Source organism: Lacerta agilis, chromosome 11, assembly GCF_009819535.1.
Source record: "Lacerta agilis isolate rLacAgi1 chromosome 11, rLacAgi1.pri, whole genome shotgun sequence".
In the NCBI taxonomy this organism is placed as follows: Eukaryota; Metazoa; Chordata; class Lepidosauria; order Squamata; family Lacertidae; genus Lacerta; species Lacerta agilis.
The window spans coordinates 20,791,598-20,809,816 of NC_046322.1; the positions used below are offsets into that span (position 1 = coordinate 20,791,598).

At 43.2% G+C, this 18,219-nt stretch overlaps 2 protein-coding genes across 2 annotated transcripts in view; both read left to right on the forward strand.

Annotated features, from left to right (window-relative positions):
- Positions 1-2,363: 2,363 nt before the first annotated feature.
- ITGA1 (integrin subunit alpha 1) overlaps positions 2,364-18,219 on the forward strand; it is a 65,187-nt gene continuing 49,331 nt past the window's right edge. Inside the window, exon 1 of the mRNA XM_033164833.1 lies at positions 2,364-2,647. Coding sequence (XP_033020724.1) covers positions 2,578-2,647 — 70 coding nt within the window. The 5' untranslated portion in view covers positions 2,364-2,577. The remainder of the gene's footprint in view (positions 2,648-18,219) is intronic.
- Positions 12,225-16,678, forward strand: PELO (pelota mRNA surveillance and ribosome rescue factor). The gene is made up of 2 exons (XM_033164834.1): positions 12,225-13,188; positions 15,081-16,678. The coding sequence occupies exons 1-2, from the start codon at positions 12,463-12,465 to the stop codon at positions 15,510-15,512; spliced, it is 1,158 nt and encodes a 385-aa protein (XP_033020725.1). The 5' UTR covers positions 12,225-12,462; the 3' UTR covers positions 15,513-16,678.

Sequence of the window (18,219 nt, forward strand, 5' to 3'; positions counted from 1 at the left end):
AAAGCCTTGAACAATTGCTTGCCCCAGGGTATGCTGTGCCCGACTAGCAGGCCAGGTCCATTCTGTCCAGGCAACTGCAAGTAAACTCATTTTCTCTCCATTGTCCCAGTCCCTATAGGGGCAAGGGTGTCTGCTGAGAAAGATGGGCTTTGGGTCTCATTATTCTTGCAAAATTCATGATTACACTAAGGCAAGATACCAGCTCAGTCCTATTCAGAACTGTGTCACTGAAATCAATTTCAGAGGGTTTGCTCTGAGTATGACTGGCATTGGATATCACCCTAGGCACCTGCCAGTATATATGAGTTTTAGGGAACTGATCCCACCCACTAAAATACTCATAGGAAACAACTGGATTAAAAAAACAAAACTGTATATGGTCTCTTTCTTCAGCCAGGTCTGCAGTCTGTAGCTCAGAACTTGTGGATCTCCAAATGTTGCTAGACTACAATCCCCATTGTCCCTGACCATTGGACATCCTAGCCAGAGTTGTTGGATGTGAATCCAACAACATATGGAAGGCCACAAGTCCCCCATTTCTGCTCAGCTGGTCCCTTCTTCCATGTCGTTCCCTTAATGAGTGGACTGCTAATCATCTCTTCCTGTAATTTGATTTCCTAGCAGCTTCCATTTCCTGGGATTCTTCCACCACCTTTGCATTCCCACCACTGTTGGCAGTCTCCTGATTAGATACTGGCTGTAATATTCCACAGTCCAAGCCTATCAGTTGCTGATCCGCCTCCTGGAATTCCTTGGCCAGGCACAACTGGAATCTCTCTAGCTAAATGTTCACCCTTCTCTTTAAACCCCCCCCCCCTCCTATTCTCCTTCACTTTTATTTTAGGTTCTTCCTCAAATGCCTTATTTGCTTGATTTCTCAAGGATGCTAAAATTTATGTTGACTGCTGTGATTCGCTCCATCCTGCTACACACACCTGCTCAGTTACTTTCCAAAGTTCCAGAGCTATGTGATCCACAATCCCTAGTGGTAAGAAGGGCTACGTTGCTTGTTTTGAATTATTTACGGATACAGTATGCAAGCAGAACATATTGGAGGTGCATAAACAGACTATCCATGTGCCAGATTTCCAGGCAAGGATTCTGAAGATCCATAAGGGACTCCACCCCCACCCCAAAATCCATAGTTGGCCCATACCTTTATTAGGTCCAACAAAAATGTCATACAATAGTGAGCAAGTTTTTGAGGTCTCCAGACTTCTTCCTCACATCTAGCCTCAGGAATAGATATGGACAGTTTAGAAGCCTGCTTGCTGTTTTGGTTGGTTCCTTAATCTCAAGGCACTTAATCTGAAGGCAAATCACACCTCTCTGCCCATCTCTTTGCCGAGAGGGTGCCACCTTCACAAACAACAATGTTTTTTTCATTCTAGGCTGTGCAGGGACTCCCAGCTGTCAAAGAACACTGAAGCAATACTATGGCAAAACCAGAATGACAAACTGGTACAGAAGTGGATCGAATATTGCTGGTCACTGAACAATTCAGAATATATAGGCTGTCGTGGGTGGGGGGCAGGATAGTCACCAAACAGGAAACTAGAATTTTCATTAATGATATAGCACTTTCCTTGGTCTTACCATAGCTCTCTGAGACTGTCTCTGTTATTCCCAATATACAGCTAGGGTAACTGGGGCTGAAAGATAGCAGCTTGACTGCAGATTTAGAACTGTATGTGACAAGGCCTGTAGAGCAATTAATGCTAACAGGAATGATCCAAATAAGCAGTAGGTGTTAATCTTAAATACAAATTGCATGAGAGAATTTGCAGTCTCCCCACCCCCACCCCCCACTGCCACCGCCTTCTACAAAGGCTTGATTTAGTATATATGCTACAATACAGAAGAGAAACATTTTTAAAGAGTGATGTAAGTGGAGGAAAAATTAGACCCACAAAGGGCAGCTTCAGCTTGGAAGTGTCTCGAAATCTGAATTTGACACACACACACTTCTTAATAGGGATCTTTGCAGTCTTGCAAAGAAGAGAGTATTATTTAGGACCACGGTTTGGGAAGAAAGGTGGGGGTGGAGGGAGAGAGAGGGAGAGGGAAGGGGTAGTTCCCAAAACCTGCCTTCTCACTGTCAGCATTTGGTAGAGGCTGGCTGGTAGCTGGATACACCCATTAATTATAAGCATGCAGATGTCCCTTTAAGGTTTGCTTCGCAGCCTGCCGACTTCAGCCTAAACACGAGCTGTTAAAGATCTGACTTTATTTGTACATGTCTCTGAGCTACGGGATCCAGCCACGTGGGGGTTTCAAAGGCTCAGAGCCCACTTGGAACAGGAGAGGGAGGGGGGCTGGGGAGAGGGGGGTGCAATTCATCTTGATGTGTAGGGGGAAAGAAACTTAAAGGGCTTGAACAACAAACAGGAAATGCCTGGCTGGGCTGCTGCTGCTGCTGCTGCTAATGCAGAAGGGACCAGAAGCAAGAGCGGCAGCGGCAGCGGCAACAGGGCTGTGAAGTTAGCAGCCGAACAAGAGAACCCCTGTTGCTAACAAGGTTGCCTCGTTTCTTTCTTATTTTTTCCCCTGCACGGGTTCCTTTTTGCAATTGCAACCATGGGCTCCTGCTCCCTCAGTCCCAGCAGCAGCATTCCAGGTGTCGCTGTCCCCTGCTTGGTACTGACAGGTGAGAACATCTTTCTCTTCTTTCCGAAGGCTTCGCATCTGCCAAACTGGGAGAGGGAAGAAACCTCTCCCTCTCCTTTTGGATCTCCCCAGAATTGAGCAATTCATCATTCCCACTTCCTTCAGTCTGTCTGCTTTTCAGCCAATTACACACACACCCCACCCCGAGTTTTAAGTCAACTTTACAACCAGCGATTCAGTGATTTTGGGTGACAAACTGTTTAAAACTAAACGGAAAGATGCAAAGAAAGGGGGAAGTGGGAAATAAGAAATCATAGAACTAGGCAAGCGAGGAAGGGGGTGACCGGGTTGAAATGGACTGTTGCGCAAGCTTGACTTTCACTTTTGCAAATCATTTTGGACAGTGAAGCTAATTGCGTCCCCTTAACTGCACAGGAGACAAGGGGACTGATTTACTCCTGCTTAGCATAACACTGCCAGTGAAACATGTGGTGTTTCCATTTCAGGATTCTGTGTTCTCGAGGATTTCTTAGAGCACCATAGACTCAGGGGAGTTCAGCTTTTCCTGACACAAACCATTTTCTGTTTTGGGGCGGTGGAATGGGAGGAAATGGAAATGGAAGTGGGAGAGGAAATGAACACAATTGCAATTGCTCAATGCTTTGTGGGTCTCGGAGGGATGGTTTGCTGAAGTATGTGGGCGAAGCAAAAAACAAAAAAAAATAGTGGGGAGGGGAGCATCACATTGACAAAGGCTGAGAGTAACCAGGAAATCTTACAGAAATCACCCCAAGGGGAAATGAAAATATTATTTTCTGTCGCTTGTGTCTTTTGTAATGTTTGGCTTGGCTCTAATAGTTTGTAACTCACTTTCGACAGGCTAGTTTTATTTATTTTTAATGAGACAACTTTGGGATTAAACTTTGGTTTAAATTTTCAACTTTTTGTCTTTGCTTTGGGGGTTGTCCTTCGGAAATGTGCACTGCAGTTGCAGCAATGCCTGATTATAGTGATCCCAGCTTACCAAGCAATGGCAGCACAAGTCATATTATTATAACATCTAAAAATTATAGCATGGTACTATTCTCCTTCCTATACACAGTGGTGGTGATGTTTAAGGATGTTTTTCATACAGATAATGAACTGTTTTGTTACTCCATTTCTGGATTTCTTTTTCAACAAGCTCTGCAACACCTTCCAGCTACTAGTAGTTGAATAATTTACTGTTGAATTTACTCTGAGCTCTCTGAGCTGAACATCTAAACACAAACGTAGGCCACTTGATTGAAAGGAAGTATTGGACTTGTACAGCAGCATATAGTCAGTGCATAGATTGTTGGTCATTAGATACCATCCAAATTCCTGGAAGATAGCAGAGGGTAAACACAGGGTGGAATATTCCATTATTGCTTTAGGTGGTTGGTTATTTTCCTCTTCAGTATAGTATCCATTTATGTCGTTGTTGAAGACAGGATGGAGGTTAGAATTTCTAAGAATTGTGAACTTCAAAGAAGTGTGGGCTGCCACACGTCATGCCCTTCTCATCATTTGATTTGTCAGTTCTTGATGACTTGCTAGCTGGATGTCTGAACTGTTTACCAGATAACGTTTAACATAATGTGAATACAGAAATTTAGGCTGGTGTCTTGTCTCAAAATTCATACTTCATACTCATTTAGGCGTCAACTGATGAACAAAAGTATGAATTGACCTTCAGGTTAATTTTTTCTTGTTTGTTTTCTCTTCCCCCTCCAACTGATGCTTTGCCTAGGTTCAATTTTTACGTTCCTTACATGTAGAACTGAAACTGATCTAGCTTGGACATACCGAGTAAGAGATGAATATAGGGTAAAGGACGTATAGAGCAAGAGACCCTTGTTGATCATACTGAAAGACAAAATCTGATAAAAGCCAGCTCTTATCAGACCATCAGTTCTACAGCAACATCACAGTCATTGCCAACATCTAACTGAACAAGCCCCTTCATGGATCACTGCCTTGTCGTGGCGAAGGGGCTTGAATTACTCAGGGAAGCTATGGACAGGTCAAGATGGACAGGTCATAGTGGAGAGTTTGGACCAAACGTGATCCACCTGGAGAAGGAACTGGCAAGCCACTCCAGTATCCCTGCCAAGAAAACTCCATGGACAAAGACAACAGGCATATAAAAGATATGACGCTGGAAGATGAGCCCCTCAGGTCGGAAGGCGTCCAACATGCTACTGGGGAAGAGCGGAGGACAAGTACAAGTAGATTCAGAGCTGATGAAGCAGCTGGGCCAAAGCCGAAAGGACGCTCAGTTGCGGATATGCCTGGAAGCGAAAGGAAAGTCCAATGCTGTAAAGAAAAGTATTGCATAGGAACCTGGAATGTAAGAACCATGAACCTTGGTAAGCTGGATGTGGTAAAAAATGAGATGGCAAGAATAAACATTGACATCCTAGGCATCAGTGAACTAAAATGGACAGGAATGGGCGAATTCAGTTCGGATGACTATCATATCTACTACTGTGGACAGGAATCCCGTAAAAGAAATGGAGTGGCCCTCATAGTCAACAAAAGAGTGGCGAAAGCTGTACTGGGATGCAATTTCAAAAATGATAGAATGATCTCGATACGAATCCAAGGCAGACCTTTTAACATCACAGTAATCCAAGTTTATGCACCAACTACCAGTGCAGAAGAAACCGAAATTGACCAATTCTATGAAGACTTACAACACCTTATAGAAATGACACCAAAGAAGGATGTTCTTCTCATTATAGGGGATTGGAATGCTAAAGTAGGGAGTCAAGAGATAAAAGGAACAACTGGCAAGTTTGGCCTTGGAGATCAAAATGAAGCAGGGCAAAGGCTAATAGAGTTCTGTCAAGAGAACAAGCTGGTCATCACAAACACTCTTTTCCAACAACACAAGAGACGACTCTACACATGGACATCACCAGATGGGCAACATCGAAATCAGATTGATTATATTCTCTGCAGCCAAAGATGGAGAAGCTCTATACACTCAGCAAAAACAAGACCTGGAGCTGACTGTGGCTCAGATCATCAGCTTCTTATAGCAAAATTCCAGCTTAAACTGAAGAAAGTAGGAAAAACCACTGGGCCAGTAAGATTCAATCTAAATCAAATTCCTTATGAATACACAGTTGAAGTGAAGAACAGGTTCAAGGATTTAGATTTGGTGGATAGAGTACCTGAAGAACTGTGGATGGAGGCTCGTAACATTATACAGGAGACAGCAACAAAAACCATCCCAATGAAAAAGAAATGCAAGAAAGCAAAGTGGCTGTCCATTGAGGCCTTACAGATAGCGGGGGAGAGAAGACAAGCAAAATGCGAAGGAGATCGTGAAAGATACAGGAAATTGAATGCAGATTTCCAAAGAATAGCAAGGAGAGACAAGAGGGCCTTTCTAAACGAGCAATGCAAAGAAATAGAGGAAAATAACAGAATGGGAAAAACCAGAGATTTATTCAAGAAAATTGGAGATATGAAAGGAACATTTCGTACAAAGATTACCACAATTAAGGACAAAAGTGGAAAGGACCTAACAGAAGCAGAAGACATTAAGAGGAGGTGGCAAGAATACACAGAGGAATTATACCAGAAAGATATGGAGGTCTCATACACCCCAGGTAATGTGGTTGCTGACCTTGAGCCAGACATCCTGGAGAGTGAAGTCAAATGGGCCTTAGAAAGCCTTGCTAGCAACAAGGCCAGTGGAAGTGATGATATTCCAGCTGAACTATTTAAAATTCTAAAAGAGGATGCTGTTAAGGTGCTACACTCAATATGCCAGCAAGTTTGGAAAACTCAGCAGTGGCCAGAGGATTGGAGAAGATCAGTCTACATCCCAATCCCAAAGAAGGGCAGTGCCAAAGAATGCTCCAACTACCGCACAATTGCACTCATTTCACACGCTAGCAAGGTTATGCTTAAAATTCTACAAGGCAGGCTTAAGCAGTATGTGGACCGAGAACTCCCAGAAGTGCAAGCTGGATTTCGAAGGGGCAGAGGAACCAGAGACCAAATTGCAAACATGCGCTGGATTATGGAGAAAGCCAGAGAGTTCCAGAAAAACATCTACTTCTGCTTCATTGACTATGCAAAAGCATTTGACTGTGTTGACCATAGCAAACTATGGCAAGTTCTTAAAGAAATGGGAGTGCCGGATCACCTCATTTGTCTCCTGAGAAATCTCTATGTGGGACAAGAAGCTACAGTTAGAACTGGATATGGAACAACTGATTGGTTCAAAATTGGGAAAGGAGTACGACAAGGCTGTATATTGTCTCCCTGCTTATTTAACTTATATGCAGAATTCATCATGCGAAAGGCTGGACTGGTTGAATCCCAAACCGGAATTAAGATTGCCGGAAAAAATATCAACAACCTCAGATATGCTGATGATACTACCTTGATGGCAGAAAGTGAGGAAGAATTAAAGAACCTTTTAATGAGGGTGAAAGAAGAGAGCGCAAAATATGGTCTGAAGCTCAACATCAAAAAAACTAAGATCATGGCCACTGGTCCCATCACCTCCTGGCAAATAGAAGGGGAAGAAATGGAGGCAGTGAGAGATTTCACTTTCTTGGGTTCCATGATCACTGCAGATGGTGACAGCAGTCACGAAATTAGAAGACGCCTGCTTCTTGGGAGAAAAGCAATGACAAACCTAGACAACATCTTAAAAAGCAAAGACATCACCTTGCCGACAAAGGTCCGTATAGTTAAAGCTATGGTTTTCCCAGTAGTAATGTACGGAAGTGAGAGCTGGACCATAAAGAAGGCTGATCGCCGTAGAATTGATGCTTTTGAATTATGGTGCTGGAGGAGACTCTTGAGAGTCCCATGGACTGCAAGAAGATCAAACCTATCCATTCTCAAAGAAATCAGCCCTGAGTACTCACTAGAAGGACAGGTCCTGAAGTTGAGGCTCCAGTACTTTGGCCACCTCATGAGAAGAGAAGAATCCCTAGAAAAGACCCTGATGTTGGGGAAGATGGAGGGCACAAGGAGAAGGGGACGACAGAGGATGAGATGGTTGGACAGTGTTCTCGAATCTACTAACATGAGTTTGGCCAAACTGCGAGAGGCAGTGAAGGATAGGCGTGCCTGGCGTGCTCTGGTCCATGGGGTCACGAAGAGTCGGACACGACTGAACGACTGAACAACAACAACAACTGAACAAGAGTTGAAGCTAAGATTACAGATCTAAGAACGCTTCATAGCAAGCCAGTCAAATATGTCTAAGGATTGAGCTATAGGCCTGATGGGGCCACTGCCTTCCAATTTTCCTTCCCCTTTTTGAAAACCGAACAGAATATAAAAGTTAAGGATTTGCAGGATAATACTGCATACTTTCCATGGTAGTTTCTGAACTGATGCTAAGCAAAATATAAACATGAACTTTAAAGATTTTCAAATGTGACTGAACAGGAAAGGGTATAGAGCTGACATAAATGAAACTTTTTTCATAAGGCCAAATTTCTGATCCCAAATACAGAAGCCCCATTGTGTCTTTTATTAGGCCAAAATTATAGTCCAGTATAAACCAGCTATTTGGCATTTTTGAGGATTTTCTTTAAAGTTCTCCAATTCTTTCTTTTTAACATAGGCTCATCGACTTGGTATCTTTCTCAGAATATTTATTTCCCTTTTCCCTGTGCATGTGAAGAACTGAGCTACAGGTGATGAAAATCTGTGTTTTTCTGTATTGAAATAGCATATTGTTGCAGAGGTTTCATGCCACTCCCAATCTCTGCTGAGCAGTAGCAAGATTCCTGTGGGTTCCAGACATTTACCCAGACATTAGGGCCGTGTTTCCATTGGGAATTCAGGCCTGTCGGAAACGGTAGTGTTTTAAGATGTATGGTTTATTTTACACCTATATACACCTGGGTCTAGGTGGAGGAAGAGAATTCACAGCATTATATCTTGAGAGGGGGTTGTTCCCCTTAGCAGCATAGCATTGGGGTCCAAGGCATTTTGCACACCATTACTGTGCCTCTAACCCAGCCTGGTAAGATGGTTCTGCCCCATATGCCCTCTCCCTCCAGTTCTAGCACCATCCTTATCCCTCCCAGGAACCTTTGCTAAGTGGCCCCTTCCCTTCTCCAAACCTCTGTTTTAAAAGGGACACGTTTTTCCTGTGTGGCACCACACACACACAGTAATGGCAACCCCCATTTTGCACAGACCCAAGGTTATTTATTTGATGTGTTGGTGACTCACCATTGTTTCATCACCACCATAATTTATTACTTGTACCCCACCCATCCGAATGGGTTGCCCTAACCACTCTGGGCAGCTTCCAACAGAATACAAGAAACAGATGATACATCAGTCATTAAAAGCTTCCCGATACAGGGCTGCCTTCAGATGTCTACGGAAGGTTGCATAAATGGTCATCTCTTCTGACATCTGATGGGAGGGCATTCCACAGGCCGGGCGCCACTACCGAGATGGCCCTCTGCCTGGTTTCTTGTAACTTCACTTCCTGCAATGAGAGAACTGCCAGAAGGCCCTCGGCACTGGACCTCAGTGTCTGGGCAGAATGATGGGGGTGGAGACGCTCCTTCAGGTATACTGGACCAAGGCCGTTTAGGGCTTTAAAGGTCAGCACCAACACTTTGAATTGTGCTCAGAAATGTACTGGGAGCCAATGTAGGTCTTTTAGGACTGTTGTTATATGGTCCCAGTGGCCACTCCAAGTCACCTGTCCGGAAGCTCCCATTCATCTAGTCTAGCCAGACTAGTTTGCAGGAGAATTGCTGAAGCCTGTATTTTCCCACCCCAAGTTTTAGCTAAATTCTGACATTCATTAATTTCTAACATTCACTAACTTCCTAGAATTATGAGCGCCTTTGCACCCACTGGCAGAGGAAGAGAAGTGTGGGGGGAGCACACTGCCCCCGGCAGCGCAATCCCTGTGGGGTGCCATTGCGGCTGCTCCCCCACCTGCACTGGGCGCCGTGCCCCTGCAGATGGGATCCCTGCGAGTGGCGCCCCCCACCCCCGGGATGCACGCCAGCCCCGCCCCCGCCTGCTCTCTGCCTCCCGGTGCATAAAGCTCCACCACTGTTTGCACCCCCAGACTCTGGTTCCCGAGATCTGCAACAATATTTTTTAAAGAAGTATAGGTGGCTGAACTGTAGAAAATGTTAAAAATGTCTACCATAAGACCATCTATTTCTCAACAAGCTCCTTTCCTATCTTATTTGCGATTTATCAAATATTTTCTATTCCTATATAACAAAAGAATAGTCTAATAATTTGTTGTTATTTCTCCATCCAGCAATTGTTTCCAAGTTTGGGTTTCAATTAAGAGAGATAATATCATGATATATCTCCATAATAGTGGCAATAGTATTTCATATTAAGCCTCAGTATTATAATTGTTCTGAAAACATGATCCACTACTTCCGCCTTAAAAAGCTGTTTCTTTAGTAAGCTAAATGATGAAAATGAGAGTTGATGGCATTTGATATGACTAACTTTACAGTTGTGAAATAATGCCATCAATTTAAATATTTGTCAGACTAGGAGTTGTAATAAAAAGTGGTGAACAAAGAGCTTGCCATATGCTGCAGTGGAATAGCTTCACTGTTTATTACCTGTTTTTAAAAAGAAAAGATGTTAAGGCACATCATTTTCTGTTCAAATGTTCTTAGAACTGAAAAAATAAGGATTTGTAATGAAACCAATTACTAATGCATTTTGTGACTGTTGTTTTCAACTGAGTTCTCTTTTGCATAGTTGGTTTTCCTAATAAATAAACCAAAGTAACTGCAAAAGTATTTCCTAATCACTTTCTGAACATTGCACAAGGGTCAACTGAACATCTTCTACTGAAGACCCACTTATTATTAAAAAAAATATTCTAGGTTACAAAGTAGATCAGAAACTTAATCTATTATATTGAACAGGAATGCTAGCCCTGCAAAAATAATTTACTTATTTGATTGAAGTGTTTATCACAGATTGTTGATTGCACCATCCTAAGAGTTAGAATGAAGTCACTTGCATACTACCTGTTTACTGGGCACTGATCCTGATTTGTTTGCACAAAGTTTGTGGGGAGGTTATATGATGTTGCATCAACTACCTGTCTTCCCACACTTTCCCATGCATTTCCCCATCACATTCATTGCTGCAAATGTCTGTTTTTAATTTTTTTAAACAGGGTCCGTTGTGCAAGAGCCCAAATCTATTTCAAATGCACAACCTGAATTTGCGGTTATACACGGAATCCCACTAGCAAAAAGCAAGTCAGGAAGCACACTGAGATTCACATAGAGCTACAGTTCTTGCTTTCAGAGTAATTTATATAGGTAATTTATAGCACAGGATGCTTAAGATTGGCTGTTTCTATTGCCTTTATATGGCAAGCAAGGCACTATGCAGAAACAGTGACTCTGCCTCAGTAGGAAACCTGCTGAACCACTGAGGCAGAGTCACTGTTTCTGCATAATTTGATCTCCTCCCACAAGCAGGATATTAGCACACTGGAAAGATGGTGCAAAGCAGAGGGTAGTTTGTTAAGGATGCTGATAATTGTAGCTCTGTGATGGGTAAACTACAACTCCCATGATTCTTTGGGGGAAGCAATGTGCTTTAAATGCATGGTGTGTATGCAGTCAGTTTTTCCAGACCAGGGCTTAACAGATCATTTAGATATGGCAAACAGGATACTGGAAACCAGTTTTGGTTTTTTTATGGATTTTCCATAGAAAGGATGGGGGGGAATATGGTCTAACACTTTGATGCTATCAAAGTCACATGGACGCTGTGAAAAACGTGCATGCATGAGCAGCAGCACTCCCTTATTAAATACCAGCCTTTAAGCATTCAGCGGCACTTGAGCCAGAGTATTACCAGCTCCATTTAAATGTTTTGCTGTTCAAGGGCTGTAAAAGCAAGAGATCAGGAGCTGGAAATGTGCAGTAGTTCCAAAAATTGAAATCTGGTTTAAGAACCAGCTATGCCAGGAGAAGTGCTGAACAGCTCAAAAACACCTTATTTTATTTATATTTGCACGCAAGCAATTCTAACTGAATAGGGCTTACTCTCAGGAATGTATGCATTGCAGAAACGAAGTCTTTCTGGAAATTATTAGGCAAGAATAAACTCCACTGCATGTAACGGGGTGTACTCGCCTTGCGGGCGAGCAAAAGCTTGCAGTGTCAAGCAACTCGAGCGCATTTCCTAGAAGAGGCTATTCATTCTTAAAACTATAGTACTGCATTAAAACCAGAAACTTGCGCGGCGGCGGGCAAAGACGCGCATGCGCTGTATAGCACAAAGTCAGCGAGCCACTCCCAACTGCTGCGACCACGATTCCCGGGCAGAGCCGGCCGGCCGGCAGCTCCGCGCATGCGCCGCGGGGCTCGGCTGGCGGAACGTCCGGCCGCCTTGCCAGCCGGCGACTTTCCGCTGCCCGATGACGCGACGCGGGGAGCACAGCGCAGGCGCTCCTAAGGCGGCGGGAGCGTAGTGGCGCCAACGCGCATGCTCGGAGGGAGGGGAGGAGGAAAAGCCGACGACTCTTGGCCGGGCTCCCTCCTATCAGGACCCGGCGGGCGCGCAAGCGCGTGAGAGAAGCGGCCGGAGCGCGGCTGTTGGGCCGCCGGTGCTGAAGGGATGGGTCGCTGAGGGGAATTTTCTCTCGCGCCGCATCGGGAGGCCTCGCCCTCGGCAGCCCAGTCATGAATAGCTGACCCCCCGCATCCTTTGAACTCGCTGAGAGGAACCAGGCCTCTGAGGCGGCGGCCTGGCGTTTTCCCCTCTTCCCGGGGCTTGAGGCGGGTGCGGCAGGGCCGCCCGCCTGCTCCCTGAGGCGCCGGCAGGATGAAGCTGGTGCGGAAGGACATCGAGAAAGACAACGCCGGGCAGGTGACGCTCATCCCCGAGGAGGCCGAGGACATGTGGCACGCCTACAACTTGCTTCAGGTCGGGGACAGCTTGAGGGCCTCCACCATCCGCAAGGTGCAGACGGAGTCGGCCACGGGCAGCGTGGGCAGCAACCGGGTGCGCACCACCCTGACGCTGTGCGTGGAGACCATCGACTTCGACTCCCAGGCGTGCCAGCTGCGCGTCAAAGGCACCAACATCCAGGAGAACGAGTACGTCAAGATGGGCGCCTACCACACCATCGAGCTGGAGCCCAACCGCCAGTTCACGCTGGCCAAGAAGCAGTGGGACAGCGTGGTCCTCGACAGGATCGAGCAGGCCTGCGACCCGGCGTGGAGCGCCGACGTGGCGGCCGTGGTGATGCAGGAAGGGCTGGCGCACGTCTGCCTGGTGACGCCCAGCATGACCCTGACTCGGGCCAAGGTGGAGGTGAACATCCCTCGGAAGCGGAAGGGCAGCTGCGCGCAGCACGACCGGGCGCTGGAGAGGTTCTACGAGCAGGTGGCGCAGGCCATCCAGCGCCACATCAACTTCGACGTGGTGAAGTGCGTGCTGGTGGCCAGCCCGGGCTTCGTGAGGGAGCAGTTTTGCGACTACATGTTCCAGCAGGCTGTGAAGACGGACAACAAGTTGTTGCTGGAGAACCGCTCCAAGTTTTTGCAGGTAAAGTTCAAGGCAGTGTGCTCCGTTTAAGTTCAAGGGAGGGGTGATCGTTATTCGAAAGTGGAATGGATTATATATGTGTGTGTGTGTGTGTTGGCGGGTGTGCAAACGTGATTTGCCAGAGCATGCAAAATATCAGCACGTGTCTACATAAAACTAGGTGAATGCATCTAAGACAGCCGCAAAGAAAATGTTCACAATACATTAACGGCCAGCCTATAATGTTCACTTGTATTAAGTGTAATGGTATCCAAATCCTTTCACAAATGCTTATTCAGCCAACTTGGGGATGCCAAGTTCAATGCTGCAGGTTGGATGTGAATGCAGGCCTTATCTGGGAGTAAGTACCGTTGATTAAATGGCGCTCACTTCTGAACAGACATGCATTGGATTGGGCAATTAGATTTAAAGTAGACCTGTCCAGATAAGTGGGACTTAATGTCCTTTGAAGGCTTTCTTCCCATCCACTTGGGATAAGTATCTGTAAGACTGATGCTTTGAATCCCTTCCTTTGAAGGCTTCAGCCCTAAGCATGGTTACTTTTACGTAAGTTGACTGACTTTTGTGGAACTTATTTATGAAAAAAGCATGTTTAATCGGCTTATATACATCAGCTTCAGATGACAGTCTAATACAATCTCATCTTGTTACTTTGGTTGCAATCCTGTGTCCCTTTACCTGGGGATAAACACAATTGACCTTACTGAGACTTGCTTTCTCAGTTGACAAGTGTAAGATTGCACTGATAATCATTTACCCGGGCCTTTCCTTTTTTTGTTGCCAGTTCCCTTGGAACTTGTTTTTAGTGTACATTGGTTGAAAGAACCAGAAAATCAATTTGTGCCTAATGCCCTGTCATGAATGATGTAAGGAGATCCACTCTTCAACATTTATTTGATACATAAATCTGCAATATTTATGCATGCTAATATAAGTTGCATTGCATTATTAGATTGCTCAGATTTATTAATTTCTGCTATGCAGAATTGTACTTGGTAAACTTAATATCTTTCAAACTGTATGCATGGTCCTCTGGAAATTACTGTAGGCATACATGACAGTGCTGAAACTTTTGGTATAAGAAGTAATAAGATTAAAACAGCTTTAAAGCATGACTGAATAAATACTGCTCAATGAAAAGAACAAAATATTGTGGGTTGTATGTAAATCCATCAGAAGTATTATTTAACTTCTAACTGCATGTAGCTTTTGGAACGGAGAGGTGCAAGCATGCTTCTAATGCCAATGAAACCTTCCCAAAATTTAAGATTCTTAAACTATATATGTGAAAGGAGAGTGGCAGTACTAAATACCAGTTTTTATTCTATATTTTAAAAATGCCTGCATGAGCATGAAATGTTTGAGCTTTTTGAAGCAAATTCTCATGCTAATGAAACTGTGTCCTATTGTGCTACTTGCCCTTAATATGGAGGATGTGATTAAGAACTCTTCCTAGCGGGCCATAAAGTTTGTGAAGTAGTGTATGATCCTACACATGTTTACACAAAAGTTATCATAAGTTCAATTAGACTTAAAACTAGTAAGCATGCTTAACATGGCAGTCCTTCTGATGCTTGTAAAAAGTGAAATGTTCTGCAACAGTGTTGGAGAACCTGCCACCTTCCAGATATTGTTAAACTGCTATAGGCCCAGCCTGCATTGCCAGTGGTCAGCTTGTGATGGGAGGTGTAGTCCGGCAACATCAGAAGGGCCATGCATTCTCAACCCTTACTCTATGTAGTATGTGCATCACTGAAATTTGTTCAAAAAACCTTATTTGCATTCGAGAACCTTTACCTGACCTGAAAACAACTCAAATTTAAGGAATTCAGTTTTCAAGAGAAATAAAAGTCATTATCAAAGTTGTTTCTTTTCTTTCTTTTTTGTTCTAGGTACACTCTTCCTCTGGACATAAATATGCATTAAAAGAAGCTCTGTGTGACCCAGCTGTGACTAGTCGACTTGCTGATACTAAAGCAGCTGGTGAAGTCAAAGCCTTAGATGATTTCTACAAGATGCTACAACATGAGCCTGACCGGGCTTTTTATGGTCTCAAGCATGTGGAAAAAGCCAATGAAGCCATGGCTATTGATACCTTATTGATCAGTGATGAACTTTTTAGGCATCAGGATGTGGCTGCACGCAGTCGTTATGTCCGGCTAGTTGATAGTGTGCGTGACAACATGGGCACTGTTCGCATCTTCTCCAGTCTTCATGTGTCTGGGGAACAGCTTGGGCAACTAACAGGTGTGGCTGCCATTCTGCGTTTTCCTGTTGCTGAGCTCTCTGATCAGGAAGAAGATTCCAGTTCTGAAGAAGATTGATGATGGTGTACTCATTCACCCTTCTCATGTAATGACTGCTTCAGCAGGGGAGGGGGTGTCTTTGTCCCAAATATTATATGCTTTTGTACCATGCCTTACCAAAAGGAAAAACAATGGGAACACTATTTTTTTTAAGTGACTGGTAAGGTGAGCATTTAGTGTGCTGCTCTAGAATATTGCATATTTATACATTTTCCTTGTGTGAGTGGTAATGATTATGATAGTTCTCTCTTAACAAAACTGGACTGACACAACTGATTGGAAAACATTGCTGGTGCTTTGTGGAACATGTGGAAAACCAATAAACTGAAACCATGAAAGAAGATAATGTTTTGCTTAAGTATTTTCTGTGTTTTGCGCACACACAGAAGTTTCTCTCCCCTCCCCCTTGTTATCATGGGAACTTGTTTAAATGCTAGGATGTTATAACTGATTATTGTTGAAGTGTTTATTAAGTTGAGATGGTGTGACATACTATAAGTATAATTGTGTTTTAGTCGTAATTTGTGTGTCTGAAAGATTGTGGCTGATTTTGCACAATCCTTTCAACTTACCACTGAGATGGGCACAAGCTACAGGCACCCACATGTAGCTGTTTTATTCCTTTCTTCACATGAGTGGCAAAACAAAGGTTAATGGCTTCCAAACAAGCCAGTATACAAAGCCACAATATAAAATTGTTTGGAAGCCATTAATTATAGATTCAAGTAACAGGAAGGTATGGGTAACTGGATTCCAGTCTTGTTTCCTAACTTACATGAACAGAGAAGTGAAGTGAGAGCACAGGGGCTGGATATGGGTGCATGATGCTTGAGTATATATCACTTATTAAGCTGTGATTTGATCATGCCAACACGACCATTGATTTACTCTGTTGTTGAATTGAGAATTTTAGTTGCAACAAATAACTATTTTAAAAAATTAAAAGCAAAAATAATATTTGATTTATTAAAAAAGGATTTTAAGCAGAACTCCATGGACACTGTTAATGCGTAAGGCAGGTCATGTGTGGCCTACCCATATTTTATTAAATATCGTTATTGCTGGGTTAATCATAACAATGGCACATTTCTCATGGCCACCTAGATCATAAAAGGCAGTTTTCATAGAAGAGTATAATCACGAAAAAGCTAAAACATATGTTTTAATAAAATGTTGGCAACAAACTTACTTTGTGAGGATTTTACTAGTCTTGCTCATGTGTCCTATTAGTTTATTTTATTAGGAAGTAAGCACAGATTCAATAAGTGAGCAGCTAAACAAAATCAGTGAAAGAATGAGCTGGAAGGTGGTTGGGTTGGGGGAAGGAAGTCTTTGTTCCCAGTGTGCAGTCTACTGAACTTAGGCCTCAGTTCTAGGCACCTTTCTCTAAAGATACGTTCTATTGAAATCTGTTAGGCTTACTTGCAAGTCAACATATATAAGATTGCACTGTTATTCAGGAATATTTTCTTTTCCTTGTGGGCTTGGATTCTGCAATCCCAAAACTTGTTATCATGTGTGTTTCTAATCTTCTGGATTTGGGATTATAGACTCTTTACTTGAACTCTAGACCTAAGACCACCAGAGGAATACTGAAAGCCATTTCCCTCTTTAAGCTGGGTTCATTTAAATATTCCCACAGTATTCAGTACTTTCAAGGACCAATTAGTGTTTTTTATGAGAGATGAAAACTTTTACAACACACAGGTAGCCTCTTTGGACTAGAACAATGTTTGCCTTGTGCTAGGTGAGTTTTCACCAACCTGGCACTTTCCAGATGTTTGGGATTACAACTTCCATTAGCCCCAGCCAGCCTCAGTTTGGTAAAGACGGGGCTAGATTATAAAGAAGGATGTTGCTGTGTCAGGTCCATGATATTTGTATTTAGCTATATTATTTATATTCCTTAGCGATTACTGAGGTCTTAAGTTAGTCATAACTACTGATTTCATTGGGCGTACTCTGAATTTGACATAGTTGATTCCTGTAACTCCAGAATGTTATTGCAGTTAATGATCAATTAACAAACATACTAGTATTTTAAATGAAATATCTGTGAATGCAAGACCACATGCAGGCTATGCTAGTTGCATTAACATGACAAGATGGTTGAGATACGGCTAGAAAGAATAAAAACAGTATGTAAAATCTCTTCCTAACATTTTGCACAAAGCAGGTATTTGTTAAATATTCCCAAATCTTTTTTACTCTGATTTTTGGGGAAATAGCATTGGGTTAAGAAAAAGTTTAACTTAACAATGCTGCTTTTTGTCGTCTTTTTAATTTAATAACCTGTCATTGAGGAAATCCTTAATGAATTTACACTCTGGTACATTTATTCTTTGATGTATTCCATATTTATTAAAATGTATTTGCTGCAAGAAGTAGTTGGATATGTGGAAGGTTATGTAGGCCACAATCCAATGCACACAGGAAGGAAAGTGGTCTCCATGGAAGGAACCCATGCATGGCTTAAATTTATTTATTTGGCAAAAGCACTATTAGATAACTGTCCTTAACCACTGCTTTCACTCTTTGAAAGTTATCCATTTATTGTTGAGGCGTATACTTGTATCAGTTTCTCACAACAGTTCTTCAGATAGTTCCTTCCCTTATTTATTGCACTTGATCACCTTGCCTTTAAGGAGCTCAAGACTGTGTCTCATAATTTTTCTCTGCTCCTCCCAACCTTTATATTCCATTAATAGTGCTGTGATATAGTGTC